Consider the following 16,547-nt stretch of genomic DNA (forward strand, 5'->3'; position numbering starts at 1 on the left):
AATTGATTGATGCTGGACTTCAAAGGGCCCATATTCTGTTCTTTCACAGGGGCTATCTTCTACCTGCGTCAGCCCCTTGATGTATAACTCACAACGGTCTGAGAGCTATGCTGATTGCCAGAACAAGGTTTCCCTGCTGCTACAGTAGGTCTGTGCCACTATGCCTCCTGTCTTCTCAGCGCAGCCTTGTTCTGAGGCATCAAGGTTGGCTCTAATGGTCAGTGGGCACCATGCTTAGCGGAGATGAAGTAGACATTGCTTTCTCAGTACTGCTACTTATATAATCTAGCAGTCGGCAGATTCACAGCAGTCTTCCCCAACTTTGTCAGAATATCCTATTAATAGGTCATCTGTGTTATAATGGTTTGTTCATATGAAAGAATACACACGTTGTACAGCAAACCCACAACTCCTCATCTCATTAGTATAGGTTACTCTTGGACAGTTTTGGTATAAAGTTTTGTATCTTTTTTTCATTCATACTCATAATTTTTTCTCTATCAGCAAGAAGTTTTTAATTACATTCATAACATCTTGTCAATTCCTGGATACAGTCCTGAGGAGAAGCAGTCGACGTGGGATAAGGCAATGGGATATATGGAGGTAAGCCAATCTGGAAAAAGATGTCTGTTCTTATGATATAACTTTTACCTTACTCTATGAAAGATTCCTCTTCCTTTCTTACCTTTTAATTCACGTTTTAACATTGTCGAGCAAAGGAAAGTTAATTTTCCCTAACTGAATATGAAACATCAGATTCCAAACTTCCTCTTGTGATGCCGTCCTTCTTGGTTCGTGTGGATGACACGTCCCTTCGTCATCCACACCATCTCCTCTGCATCGCGCTTCTGTACAGGTGTACTTCCCTGCCCTGTTGAGGGCAGAGCAAAGTCCTGCAGTGCGCAGGTGCCAGGAAAGGTCAGAGTGGCCCAGCGCCTGCACACTGCAGTACTTTGCTCTGCTCTCAACAGGGCAGGGAAGTACGCCTGTACAGAAGCGCAATGACGAGACTTCTGTGACTGACACAGTGACACTTCATCCAAACGAACCAAGAAAGAGGTTGGCATCGCAAGAAGATGGGTGGTGCCAGACCAAGAAGAGCGACACACCTTGGACTAGACGGCGTGAGTATAGTAAAAGTTATTGGAGCGCCTGCCAGGGCCGTGGGGTACTAGCTACCGTTCCGCTTCTTAAAGGGGCAATGTCACGGCAGCGGTGACCCAGTCCGTGGCCCTGGGCATCCAATAAAAGTGGATATTTACAGGGGAAAAATGAAAGAGTTTGTAAAGTGTTCGTGACACCACCTGTGATTTCTGGTCAGAGGCGACCAGCGCTGCAGTGCAGATCCTCTGGGACTGATGGTGATGCAGCATAGTTGGTATACAGTGCCTTGCGAAAGTATTTGGCCCCCTGGAACTTTTCAACCTTTTTCCACATATTATGCTTCAAACATAAAGATACCAAATGTAAATTTTTGGTGAAGAATCAACAACAAGTGGAACACAATTGTGAAGTTGAACGAAATTTATTGGTTATTTTAAATTTTTGTGGAAATTCAAAAACTGAAAAGTGGGGCGTGCAATATTATTTGGCTCCTTTACTTTCAGTGCAGCAAACTCACTCCAGAAGTTCATTGTGGATCTCTGAATGATCCAATGTTGTCCTAAATGACTAATGATGATAAATATAATCTACCTGTGTGTAATCAAGTCTCTGTATTCAGGTGGGTTGTGAGGCCACTTCTCTAGCTCTTTTTCTCTGAGGTACTTGCTGCTGTGAACTTTATTCAAGTTCCTCTCTCTGTCTGCTACTTAGGTAGAACTCCACTCGCATGACAGGCAGCTGTAGCCTGCTTCAGGGATCGCTCCTATGTGGTGTCTCCGGCTCACACGTGCTGCTATGCCGTTGAGTCTCAGTTGGGGACAGAGGATCTGCCGTCTTCTGTCCTCCGGATTCTGCTGCTGGGGCTTTAGTACCCACACAGCCTCGGACTTCTCTTGTCATGTCTCTGGCGCTCAAGCCTGGGGGTGAGCTCAGCTATGGCTCCCGTCCCCAGCTTCTCTTCGCACATCCCCTCTCGACCCTGCTCAGGCACTAACTCCTTCCTAACTTCCTCCTCCTGACCAGAGAGAGCAGCTCCCCTGAAGTCGGGTTTAGAGCTCTGTCTGCTGGCCGGGAACAGGAACTGTGTTGTATGCTGAAACTACCTGTTAAGGGGATCCCTTCCTTGCTTCCAGGCATGACATCACTCCCCCCTGGAGGGAGGCAAGGCCATTGTGGCAACCGAACTCCCGGGGTGCCACATTATTTTTTTTCTCTTCTAGATTGGGTTGGGGGGAGATATGCAGTATTATAGAATGTTGTATATCAGCCCTGAAAGTCGGTGGCCTTATCACATATCAGCCAAACCTGGTGACAGGTCCCCTTTAACCTATGTGGTTGGTATCTGAAAACTCATAATGACCTGAAGAATCATAATAGCATGTCAGTTTTAACATTTATTGAAGGAAAAATTTGGAACTGCACTTTTTTTGGCAATTTAATTTTTTTCCCGTTTTTCCAGTACACAAAATGGTAAAACCATTGTTGTTCAACAGTACAACTCGTACTGCAAAAAAACAAGCCCTGACATGGCCACATTGACTGAAAAACAAAAAAGTTATGGATTTGGGAAGAAGGGGAGCAAAAACCAAACGCAAAAACAAAAAATCCCGAGGTGGTGAAGGAGTTGAATTAAATATTTTTAGCACAAAAAGAAAAGGAATTGTCAGGATCCTGCCGGCGTGCAGCCTCCGCTGAGCAGGGACTCACCTGTTATGAATGGGTCACCGAGGAGGAAAAAAGCAACAAACGCTAAGTCTCAGAAAACCAGAGAGGTTGGTAACTATGCAGACTGCAGAGCCCTGATCTTATCACACAACTAGAAGCAGTCGTGGAACGTGCCTATGGTGGTCCTGGACGCCTCGTCACAACCGGAGAGCTAAATAAGCCTAAAGTAAGAAAAGAGGAAAACTATCTCCCCAGAGCAGACCCCAAAGGAAAGACAGCCCCCGCATGTATTGACGGTGAAGCAAGATGAAAACACAAGCCAAGGCAGAAAAATAGGCTGAGCAAACGATGGGGCCAAACTAACTTGAAAGGACAGGAAAGGAAAGATACTGTCTGCAATCTGTCAAAAAACCTACCAAAAATAATGTCCAACGCTTCTGATAACAAAATTAACCCTGAAGTCACGACTTCTCCCACTATATCAGCACTCTGGCCTCTTTTTGCTCTGTCTCAGAATATTCCAATCTAATAAAGGGCAAAAAGGCAAATTGGCAAATACAGATAAATAAGAGTGGAAATTCAGCCCAGCCGGGCTGGCTGATCACAAAAAAACTGAGTTGACCAACAAGAGCAAGTGTGAACATTAGCAAAAAACAAACTTAACTTGAGATGACTGGAGCAGAGCTGAAGTCCAAGACCTGAGAAACAGACTGAATCTCCAGCAACAGGATAGGGCGTTGGCTGTCTTATATCCAGTCTGATACTCCAGAGATCCAATCGCTATCCTCGTCAGGTGGCAGACCATTACCAATTAAACTAACCTCACTACCTCCTGTCACTACCAGAGGGAGAACGGAAGGAGAACTCCCATCTGGTGGAGCAGAAAATGAGCTCATAACACTCACCCGCATTGTAGGGGGACCCGGGGTCAGGTACAGCCAGAAAGTACAGATACACAGGAACTGTGGACGCTGAAGTTTAGCAAGCAGTGAAGGACCTACTGTCATGTGACTGCAAGGGGGCGGAGCTTAGCGTCCTGCTTTCAGAGATGGCAGGACACTATACAGAAATACTCAGTCAGGCAAAACGGAGGTCATACACAGGGATAGCAGTAGAGTACCAGGGATGAGACAGAACAGATAGTCGGGGCCAAGCAGGGGTCAAAACCAAACAGACATAGAAGGTACCAAGCAGAATCCAACAAGCAATATCCAGAGAACAGACCGAGTTATACACAGAGTATCAAGCAACCAGAACACAGCACAAACACACTCAGGGGTCACCGCACAATGCCAAGGGCGAAAGTATAACTGACGGGGGATGGGAGCTTCCTGGGGCAATAAGAAGCTTTCCCAGAACCAATGAGAGGCCACCATAATAAGTCCCAGGTGTGCAGGCAAGAGTCTGCACTGAGATCAAACCATTAACCCAAGAAGTGCCAGTCCACCAGCACTGGTATCATGACAGGAATTGATTATACCGTTCTATCCAGTAACATCTATTTTTCATGGATTGACTAAAATTCAGAAATAAATATTCCCTCCACCGTTGCGTCCCATTATAGCAGGGATGGGATCTCTTAATGAAGGATTGAGCTCTTGGGGAGATGAACATCTTATGTTATTAGTACAAATAACCCCTAGATGTCTAAAAATAACTAGTCAGTGCCAATACTTTATGAGCAGACAGCTACAGATCACACTGTAAGGGCAATCCCACATGGTGAATTTTTGAGAGCAAAACAAAACTTGCTCAAGGGAAATACTTTTGAAAAGGAAATCAATCATGAAAAATAGGCTAAAAGATAGATCTTTATGAGGAGGATGTGTGTGTGTACACATATATATACACACATACAGTTAGGTCCATATATATTTGGACAGAGACAACATTTTTCTAATCTTGGTTCCAGACATTACCACAATGAATTTTAAGCAAAACAATACAGATGCAGTTGAAGTTCAGACTTTCAGCTTTTATTTGAGGGTATCAACATTAAAATTGGATGAAGGGTTTAGGAGTTTCAGCACCTTAACATGTGCCACCCTGTTTTTAAAGGGACAAAAAAGTAATTGGACAGATTAAATAATTGTAAATAAAATGTACATTTCTAGTACTTGGTTGAAAACCCTTTGTTGGCAATGACTGCCTGAAGTCTTGAACTCATGGACATCACCAGACGCTGTGTTTCTTCCTTTTTTATGCTCTGCCGGGCCTTCACTGCGGTGGTTTTCAGTTGCTGTTCGTTTGTGGGCCTTTCTGTCTGAAGTTTAGTCTTTAACAAGTGAAATGCATGCTCAATTGGGTTGAGATCAGGTGACTGACTTGGCCATTCAAGAATATTCCACTTCTTTGCTTTAACAAACTCCTGGATCGCTTTGGCTTTGTTTTGGGTCATTGTCCATCTGTTGTATGAAACGACGACCAATCAGTTTGGCTGCATTTGGCTGGATCTGAGCACACCGTATGGCTCTGAATACCTCAGAATTCATTCGGCTGCTTCTGTCCTGTGTCACATCATAAACACTAGTCACCCAGTGCCACTGGCAGCCATGCATGCCCAAGCCATCACACTGCCTCTGCCGTGTTTTACAGATGATGTGGTATGCTTTGGATCATGAGCTGTACCATGCCTTCGCCATACTTTTCTCTTTCCATCATTCTGGTAGAGGTTGATCTTGGTTTCGTCTGTCCAAAGAATGTTCTTCCAGAACTGTGCTGGATTTTTTAGAAGTTTTTTTAGCAAAGTCCAGTCTAGCCTTTTGATCCTTGATGCTTATGAGTGGCTTGCACCGTGCAGTGAACCCTCTGTATTTGTTTTCATGCAGTCTTCTCTTTATGGTAGATTTGGATAGTGATACACCTACCTCCTGGAAAGTGTTGTTCACTTGGTTGGCTGTTGTGAAGGAGTTTCTCTTCACCATGGAGATTATTCTGCGATCATCCACCACTGTTGTCTTCCGTGGGCGCCCAGGTATTTTTGCATTGATGAGTTCACCAGTGCTTTCTTTCTTTCTCAGGATGTACCAAACTGTAGGTTTTGCCACTCCTAATGTTGTAGCAATTTCTCAGATGGGTTTTTTTTTCTGTTTTTGCTGCTTAAGGATGGCTTGTTTCACCTGCATGGAGAGCTCCTTTGACCGCTTGTTTCCTTCACAGCAAAACCTTCCAAATGCAAGCACCACACCTCAAATCAACTCCAGGCCTCTTCTCTGCTTAATTGAGAATGATATAATGAAGGGATTGCCCACACCTGTCCATGAAATAGTCTTGGAGTCAATTGTCCAATTACTTTTGGTCCCTTTAAAAACAGGGTGGCACACGTTAAGGAGCTGAAACACCTAAACCCTTCATCCAATTTTAACGTGGATACCCTCAAATGAAAGCTGAAAGTCTGAACTTCATCTGCATCTGAATTGTTTTGTTTAAAATTCATTGTGGTAATGTCTAGAACCAAAATTAGAAAAATGTCTGTCCAAATATATATATGGACCTAACTGTGTGTATATGTGAGATATATATTTTGAAATTGTTCCATAGTATAAAAGGTAAAAAATATGAATAGAGAAAATATTTTAGAAAAGACACCTCATTTTACCTAGTTTTAGCACACCTTATAGTGCTAATTTCAAAGACATTAAATATTCTCGGAATGATACCTCTGGAAGGAAAGATGTCGCTGTTCATTTGTGCCAGTATCGCTCCGAGAATACTTTTTTCATTATTGTGCAGAAAAGTATTCACATTCATTCTTTTTTTTCGTACCACAATATACTTTTATTGTACATCAAAGACAAATTTTTTCCAAATATGTTCCTATTCTAGATCAGGATTTAAAATTAAATAGCATTCTAGAAAAAGGATACAGGGTAGTCACTGAAAGAGGAAAATCGATGATAAATATGCTTTATGTATTGCTGGTGTGGGGGAGAGGATTAGAATAAATTCTACAGCACTGACAAGTGACATCCAGACCTGTGCTGGATCTAGTTGGCTGCACTGGATCTAGAGAAAAATAAGTGGTATAGGAAAACATGTACAATCATATAGAAAAATGTTTAATATTTCTTTATTCATTATCCGTTAAGAATTTTCTGACAGTGCGTCAATACATTAGACAGTGTTAGGTTACACACCCTTAGCCATAGAGCTATCACCAGAGTAATCAGAATCTATTTAAAACCATTGCAAACCAATCAGAATGTAGATAACACAAGATATATATATATATATATATATATATATATATATATATATATATATATATATATATATATATATCAGTATACATTATGTACAAGTATGTTCCATAAATCTTGTTATCAATACAATACATTGTCATTACAAAAATTCAAGCCATTGGGCTGTTTGGTAATCATTTTAAGGATTCAGAATATTTCCCTTAACGCCTTTTTCTTCCAGTCTCTACCTCTTATGGGACATATTACTTGTTCAACACCATAGTATGCAAGTTCTTCTAGACTACCTTCCTGTACCTCTATAAAGTGTTTAGTCACTCTAGAATGAGTGTTCTTGCCTTTTTTCATGTTGTAAATATGTTCTGACAGTCGTTTTTTTTCCTTAAATTTTTCTTCATGTGCTCCCAAAGTACAGTAATTCGCATATAATGTATTATACATAGTATACCAAGTGATGGGTGTCACAATTTATAAATTCATCTTTATTAGTATTATGGATTTTTTTCTTTTCACCATAGGGACAGTTTTTACTTCCCTTAAGTCCTATTTGCAGGTTTTCCAATGTATAAACTAGGGAAAATATAATTTACCATTATAGATTCAGGTTTTGTGGTGGCGATTTTAAATAATTAAAAAAACCTTAAATAGCAATAATGTGGCAGAATATAGTCCACTGGCAATGGCAGCTTTCATTAATGTACTTGCAAAAAATAAAATAAGAGGGCACCATATTATGAAAAGGGCAACAAGCTCCTAGCAAGCCAAACAAATAGCATGAAAATAAACGAAAGAAGCATGCCAAAAGAAGGGGTCACCTGTATAACATGAGCTTATTAATGAAATATAAAAAACTACAAAAAATTGCTAAATGCATAAATCCCAACATGCTTATAAGAGACGATGTCTAACCTCCTTTGCCTTGAGTCAAGTAATATTATCCTCGAATTGTAAACTTGCATGAAATGGGCAAACATGCACATGTAGTTCAATATGCCAAAATATGCAATCATTTCATCATATCCAGTGTCTCTGCGCCCATAAAATCAAGCAACAATATTACTTGTTAGTAACTATGTGTATATTTCCACCTCAATGCATCAAACCCTGAAATTCTAAACCGCATTGGAATGCAGTAAGGCTAAAAAATATACAAATAATGCTCTATTTAAAATACAATAAAAAAACTCACATTACGGATCTAAAAGAGATGCTGTTAACAGGGATATATGTGGACAAACCTCCTGAAGCAAACAATCCAGTAGTCTCTGACTAAAGTCAAACCTGGCTACACCAGTGAGAAACAGAGGCCATACAGACAGGCAAAAAAACCATGGCGTACCCCACGCTTATCACCACCGGTGTTTCTCTTCCTCGGGTAATGTGAGAATTTTGTCTGTTGTATATAATTGAGAATTTAGTTACCGGCTGTGGGGACGTGCGTCACAGCGTCCGCCATTTTTGTTAGCTTTCAGGGGGTGTAAATTGTGCATAAAATTTGTTTCAAACTATGAGCTGCGCATGCGCCAAGTATAATGCTCGTCAATCCACCCTCGCTAGATCTAAAGATGATGGTACAGCGCAAGCGCTAGAACGTTCATGCGGTAGACTGTGCGCAGTCAGCACTTTAATTTTATGAACATTCTGGCGCTTGCGCTCTAACGTAATTTTTTTTTTTTTTATCTAGTGAGTGTTTGTGCCCATGCACAGACACAGCAGGTTAGATTGACAAGCATCATACTTGGCACATACGCAGCTCATATTTTAAAGGAATTTTATGTGTGTGTATATAATATACATATATTTATTAGGGAATCTCTTTTCTGCAAGTCTGAGATAAATAAGCAGAACTTCTGCAAAGGTAAAGTGCGCCGGCTATTGATATTTATGACGATACTTTATGTAAATGCGACTTTATTCTAAACTAAATTGTCTTTGTAATCCCCTTTATTTTCCACCTGTCGTGGTTCTTCTGTTGTAAAATGGTCATTTTCCCTCTCTACATAAAGAAAGATCAAATGCAATACATTTCTTGTGATGCTGAAATAAATCTATCTTCAAAGTAAAACGATAAATGAGGAAATAAAATGGGTTATTGGCAGCCCGCTGTAGCATGCATCACTTTTTTCTATGGCAAGAGCCTCGTGGAGTTCTGTACAACCCCGTTTTTCTACACTGTGTTCCAAATTATTATGCAAATTGGATTTAAGTGTCATAAAGATGTAATTTTTTGTTTTTCAAATAAACTCATAGATGGTATTGTGTATCAGGGCTCTTTGGATCACCGAAATCAATCTCAAACACCTGTAATAATTAGTTTACCAGGTGAGCCCAATTAATGGAAAACTACTTAAGAATGATGTTCCACATTATTAAGCAGGGCACAGGTTTCAAAGAATTTAGGAAAGAAAAAGGATCTCTCTGCTGCTGAAAAGCATCAAATAGTGCAATGCCTTGGTCAAGAGATGAAAACATTAGATATTTCCCAAAAATTTAAACGTGATCATCGTACTGTTAAGGGATTTGTGGTTGATTCTGAGCACAGACATGTTTGTGCTGATAAAGGCAGAATGAGGAAGGTTTCTGCCAGGCAAGTTCATCGGATTAAGAGAGCGGCTGCTAAAAAGCTATTACAAACCAGCAAACAGATATTTAAAGCTGCTAGTGCCTCTGGAGTCCCTCGAACTTCAAGATGTAGGATCCTTCAAAGGCTTGCTGTGGTGCATAAACCTACTATTCAGCCACCCCTAAACAGTGTTCACAAGCAGAAATGGTTGCAGTGGGCCCAGACATACATGAAGACTAATTTTCATACAGTCTTGTTTACTGATGAGTGTCGAGCAACCCTGGATGGTCCAGATGGATGGAGTAGTGGATGGTTGGTGGATGGCCACCATGTCCCAACAAGGCTGCGACATCAGCAAGGAGGTGGAGGAGTCATGTTTTGGGCCGGAATCATGGGGAAACAGCTGGTAGGGCTCTTTCCTGAAGGTGTGAAAATTACCTCTGCAAAGTATATCGAGTTTCTGACTGACAGCTGTCTTCCATGGTATAAAAAGCAGAAATGTGCCTTCAGGAGCAAAATCATTTTCATGCATGACAAAGCACCATCTCATGCTGCAAAGAATACCTCTGAGTCATTGACTGCTGTGGGCATAAAAGGAGATAAACTCATGGTGTGGCCACCATCTTCCCCTGACCTCAACCCTGTAGAGAACCTTTGGAGTATCATCAAGCAAAAGATCTATGAGGGTGGGAGGCAGTTCACATCAAACCAGCAGCTCTGGGAGGCTATTCTGACTCCATGTAAAGAAATACAAGCAGAAACTCTCCAAAAACTTCCAAGTTCAATGGATGCAAGAATTGTGAAGGTGATTTCAAAGCAGGGTTCCTATGTTAACATATAACTTGGCCTGTTAGGATGTTTTGGAGTTAAATAGCTTTTTTTGTTCAGTGAATGTGACCTCCTAATGCTGCAAATTCCACAAATGAGCATTTTCAGTTCTTTAAAACATATCAAATGTTTAGAAATTCTACTGTGCCAAATAATTTGAAACAGTGCAATTTGAGTTTTTATTCATTTTGGAGATTATACTGTTATCATTGGGAGGTTTCTTCAATAAAATTCGATGTATAATCTAACAGGTGATGACTTTTATTAGACTGACTGTCATTTGTACCGACTATTTAGGAAAATCATAGAAAAATATCATTTGCATAATAATTTGGAACACAGTGTATATGTGAAAAGTCAAGACTGTAATAATTCACGAGTCATTCATGGTCATTGGTTTGCACTATTTAGCAGTGTTAGCAGCCTGCTTTTTTTAATCATAAGGGGTTGTTTGATGTCATTGAATACCATATTTTGCTTTATTGTACTCGAACCATTTTTGTCTGTGATTTCCCTAGTGCAAACATCCGATATCCTAGGATTTTCTTGGAGTATTGAGGACCATTTCGCAGAGGTTTTTCAAGACCCAAAATCAACTTCTAGTTGTTAGTCCAGCAGAACACCTCAACATGAGTTGAAGTTCAATACTTTAACTTTCCAAAAGCTTGGCCAATGTCACCCAGAGTCACGTTAATACCAACTCTAATGTTCTCTTTTGCTTCTGATGATCTTCTGTGGTTGAATGTGTGGAACGTTATATGTGACATCGGGCAAGTAGGGATGGTATTGAGCCGTCATGCACTGGTTTGATGTATGGTGTATGCTCATTTATAATTATTCGCCTTTTTTACCGTTGTACGCAGTGCATTCTGGGAGATATAGTTTGTATTTCTGTTCCACCATAGTTTCATGTACTGACAGTCAATTGTTCTTACACTCTCTTTTGAACTCCCCTATAAATCAATGGAGGTAGCCACTGATGGATGATCACCTCTCCACTGACAAGATGAGGGACCCTCATATTTTTTTAGATGAGTCTTGAAGGTGGGACCTGCATCTATCAAATATGAAGTTTGAATTCCGTCCCACAAGCATGACCTCATTGTATATTTCTACAAGTTTGTTTCCCAATAACTTGAATACTGAGCTTGAAAGCTTCAATAAGTGGAACAAGGAAATGGTCAATAAACGTTGCACCGCCTTGTAGTGATTCTGAGCGTGTTATATTCATTACCGTGAAGCTGGGTCGTTTTTATCATGAAGGTACATGTTTCAGTAATCTTACAGCTTATACTATTGTAACTTTGGAGCGCCACCTCCCACTGAGAAGGACTTTAATAAAATGTCTGACCGGAGGCTAGTGGCAACATTGTGCATTCTTCATTGCTCCCTCAACTCCAGAAGGGGCAGAATAAGAGCGGAATGTAATACAGTGCATTGGTCAGTACGGCCACAGCTGGGTGGTTCTAGGGTGTGACTTGTCTCTGGTGCTGGATGCCATGGGAAGTGCCAATAAGCAACTCTGCCTGGGGTGGGTATTTAATACAGCACTAGAACAGCAAACTGAAACTTTTCCCTAAGTGAAAAAGCAAGTCGAGATATGTTTGGATTTGTCTTTTTCTGAGCATATGAGTGGTCCCAACTCTTATGAGAAAGGTGCAGTGTTCCCACCCAATTAATGAACTATCCAGCTCCATCTTCCATGTCTTCCTCTTGATAGGTACAGGTTCTTTTTTCACAGCAGATATTTCATCTTACGATAGTTTTTTTTTTCGTATTTTTCCTCATTAGGAACTGCTTACACTGAGCCCAAGCAAAGCGGCTGATTTGGTCTGTACCCACTTTAGTGACCAACTGGACGAGATCATTGGAAAGCTAAAGGTATTTTGGGAATTATTGGAAAACGTTAGTTGCTGTGATCACATTGTCACACTCATAGTGACACATACAAGGCTCTTGTACACAGGTTGATGGTCTGCGAACAAGTAATGAGTGCACTCATTCCCAACCAATGGCCCGTGTAAACGTGTCGATGAGCCAGCAAATTGCTCATTCGTCAGATGATGGGATCATTTATGTAGACCTAAAAATCACCAGCAGAAAATCTCTCCAAAGCCACAAACATCCTGCCAATATAATGAATGCCATATCTATTTACCTGTGTTAACAGGTTTTTAAACGAGCTCTAATCAGCTTGTATATAGTAAATTGTCGCTCATTGTGTGCATAAATCTGCCGGTGTAAATGGAGCCTCAGTGCCCTCATACCTATTCTAATGTTAGCTAAACCCACCTTCGAGGACACGTGTAGCTAACTCTGTGTATGAGGATGCCAGGTAACTTATGGTTGGGGAGATGTAAATCGCGCATGTCCGATTTCAGACTGCCAATTGCTTTGTTATCCTGGAGATAAGCCGCCCACCAACGTGTCGGTCAGTGGCTTTCCAGTGGAGAACACAAGCGCTCTGCTGAGCTAGTGCTCCTGTGTATGAGTCGGCTGACATGTGTGCCGGCTGAATGATCGATCAAAGCATTGTTTGGCCAACAACAATCTGTTGTGTATGGCTGGCTTTAGTCTCTTATATAAGAAAATATTAGTAAACCAACAAAACCTGAACCCTCATATATTCCATAGCAAAAAATAGTGGAGAAACTAAGATGGTCTTTGGATGGATATATATGTATATATATAATATTTCCAAATTGGGGAGAACCCCAAATAAACCCTCACTAGAAGACCATAAAATTTAACTTTTATTTCGATTAAAATAAAGTACGGTATATATAAAGGGTATAAAACGTTTTGTCCCTAATCTGTCTCTACTGTCTGCAGTTATTCTATATAGTATTTCTGCTCATTTATATTTATAAAATGTATAGCACCCGGGATGCTAATATATATTAGCAGAATAAGACCACAAATTTTAGCACCAGCGTCCCCAATATGTATTAGCATCCCGGGTGCTATACAGTTTATGAATATAAAGAAGTATAAGCCGAGTCACCCAATTTGGAAATTATCTCATATATTAAGCGTTAAATGGGTTGCTTGAGACAATATTAGTGAAGCTGAGCAGGGCAAGACATACTCTGATCCCTAATATCTGTTCCAATATAAACCCTTAAAGGGAACCTGTTCAGTCTTCTATGGCCTCCAACCCAGCTGCATTCACTTATGAATCAGTAAATTCCCTTCCTAACCAGCCCTGTATAACATTTTTCTGCACAAATGATGTTTAAAAAAAAGCATTTTTCTTGTCCCTTTTATGCTATTGCTAATGATGGCTTTGACTAGTCTGTGGGGCGCTGGATGCCTCAGACTAGTGAGCCCTCTTTTCATGCTATCACACCCATATGGGCGTGATAACATAATTTGCAGGAGCTGTCATCACCATCCGCTGCAAATCTTGCACATTCATTCTGCACATTACGGCAGTCACTACGTCTCTGAAGCCAGGTGTGTGCTTCCCAGCTTCAGAGGCGCACACTGCGCATGTCCAGAAGTTCAGAAGATGGCTTCTGGTCATACGCAGTGCGCATCCCTGAAGCCAGGAAGTGTACACTTTGTTTAAGAGATGCAGTGACGCTGACGAAATGAGCAGCACGCATGCGCCCGATTGGTAGGAGCTCTTCCAAACTATGTTATCACGCCCACAGGGGAGCAATAACATGGAAAGAGGGCTGACTAGTCTGGGGCAATGAACTTCCCATCGACTAGTGAAAGTCCTCATTAGCATAGGAAACAAGGACCTTTTATAAATGTTTTTTTCTTTTTTTTCTCTCTTTTTAAAAACCTCATTTGTACAGATAACTGTTATACAGGGCTAAATGAGTAAGGAGAATCCTGCTGGGGTGGAGGACATGGAGGAGGTTCCCTTTAAACGCTACCTCTGATACAAAAATAAATTGAAAATCATAACAAAAATATTCTTGCACATTTTTTTTGGACCAGTAAGGTGTTAAGAATTTGCATCTTTCTATGAAATATCTTGAGAATTGGACATTTGACTATGTTGTAACTAGCACTGATTGCAAAGCGTTCCCAGCATATTCTGCCTTGCGTTTGATGAAAGATGAAAGCAGGGAGATGTATTTACGAGCCTCAGCTTCCTGTCTACTCTCCTGCACCCCTCACCGCATCAATTGAATCATCTCTGCTGGCAGACACTTAATGACTTCATTAGCACATTCTCAACAAAGACAGGCTTCCATCATCCTGACCTTCACCACAGGAAACCTTTCAATCACTTGTCTCCAAACCTTGCTTTTGGTGGTCATCAGTCTTTGCCAGCCCTGAGCCAGCTTCTTTCACACTTTTCTAGAGGCTGCTTTGTCGGAAGTATACATAAGGCATGTTACTATTTTTCATTTATGGAAAACTAAGAACCATAAAGGGCCTTGTTGTCTGGGTTTACATGTATAGAAGTCACTGTGGTTTTAACCCTCTCATCCACTATTATACGGCCAAAACAAATTTAAAAAAAAAACCTCTTGCAATTCTTCTTGACATTTTTGAAAGAAGGATATACATTAAATAGTACAATGTGTGGGAAGGTTTGGAAAGTAGGGAGAAGCAGAACTTTCAGTGGTAGCCCTTTGTCTCCTTACCTTGCAGGTCGGACATGTCACTTTCCACAAGGAGAAAGGTTACCCCTTACACTCCAGTCAGAGGCATCTCCTCTAACCAAATTGGATCTCTTCCTTTGCACTGAGGAGGGGCAAAACCACAAAACATGTCTGAAAATTGAGATTCTGGTTTGGGTTTTATCCCAAGTCATGAGTCAAGGCTTAAAGATCGATATTGACTTTTAGGATTACTTCCCTGCATCCTCCTTGCTGCTGCTCCTAGTCTATGCAAATGGGGTAGACTTTAAGTAGAAATAAGTATCCTCCCCCCACTTGCAACTGGCAAAAAATAGTTCCTCTCAATTTCTGTGCAGATAGGTGACATGGAATCCAGAGTAGTGAAGATGTGAGATCATCAGTATTTTCATTCCTAGAAACAAATTAAATAAACTCTATGGACAAAAGTATTAGCACACCTACACATGACCTCTACAGGAGCTTTTTTGACATCCCATTTTATATCTATGGGAGTTATTATGGAGTTGGACTTTTGTAGGTAAAACAGCTTCTAAGAAGGCTTTCTACAAGATTTTAAAGCTTATCAACAAAATTCTAAGCACATAATTAATAATATTGTAGTAAGGCCCTATGCCTAGTGGTAAAAAAGCCAAAGTAGTAAAGGATACTCCATTTATATTAAATACACACACAGAGAGGTTTTGTCCAAGATCATATATATCAAAGTTTATTTTAGAAAATGCATAACGGCCTAAGCATGAAACCTCAAAATAATAGAGAATAGTGGACACAGGTGTAAAGCACACTGTCCCTAGAACAGTATTTCATGGATGGGGAGGCTCAATGGAAAGCAACAAATAGAATAAATTAAAGTGTCAGTGCTTGTAAGTGTCAGCTGCCTGAGGAAGCCCACGCGAAACGCGTGTTGGGGCTGCTGGCACACTGTCCTGAGTGGCAAGTATGGGTAAGACCTAATGGAACTTCATTATCCTTAAAGGGAACCTGTCACCAGTTTTGGCCGATATAAGTTACGGCCATCACCTTTCAGGACTGATAAACAGCATTCTATAATTGTGTATATCTGCCCCCAACCCGACCTGTAAGAGAAGAAAAATAGCTTTTATTATACTCACCCGCGGTCCGGTCCGAGGAGTGTTGCAGGCATTGGTCTGGCACCTCCCATCTTCTTGCGATGCTGCCCTCCTGCTTGCTCTGTGTGCATCATCCACACAGGCTCCCAGGCATCGTGCTCCTGAGCAGGCGTACTTCTCTACCCTGTTGAGGGCAGAGCAAAGAACTGCAGTGTGCAGGTGCGAGGGCTCTTTGACCTTTCCTGGCGCCTGCGCATTGCAGTACTTTTCTCTGCCCTCAACAGGACAGAGAAGTACGCCTGCTCAGGAGCTGCGGTGCAGAGGAGTCTTTGTGGCTGAGCCTGATGCAGGGACTCGTCATCCACACGAAGCAAGCAGGAGGACGGCACAGCAAGAAGATATGATGCGCCAGGCCAAGACCTGCGACACCCCTCGGACGGGACAGCCCCGCAGGTGAATATAATAAGTTATTTTTCTTCTCTTCCAGGTCAGGTTGGGGGCAAATATACAGCAT

General features: G+C 41.2%; 1 protein-coding gene across 4 annotated transcripts in view; it reads left to right on the forward strand.

The window, feature by feature from the left end:
- The window catches only part of VPS8 (VPS8 subunit of CORVET complex), a 313,830-nt gene that overhangs the window by 195,201 nt on the left and 102,082 nt on the right, over nucleotides 1-16,547 (forward strand). For all 4 annotated transcript variants that reach the window (XM_073551536.1, XM_073551537.1, XM_073551539.1 and 1 more), the window contains 2 exons: nucleotides 505-603; nucleotides 12,151-12,240. In XM_073551536.1, the coding sequence (XP_073407637.1) occupies nucleotides 505-603; nucleotides 12,151-12,240 (189 nt within the window). The remainder of the gene's footprint in view (nucleotides 1-504; nucleotides 604-12,150; nucleotides 12,241-16,547) is intronic.

Source organism: Dendrobates tinctorius, unplaced genomic scaffold (assembly GCF_039654945.1).
Source record: "Dendrobates tinctorius isolate UK_male_01 unplaced genomic scaffold, ASM3965494v1 ptg000177l, whole genome shotgun sequence".
Taxonomy (NCBI): Eukaryota; Metazoa; Chordata; class Amphibia; order Anura; family Dendrobatidae; genus Dendrobates; species Dendrobates tinctorius.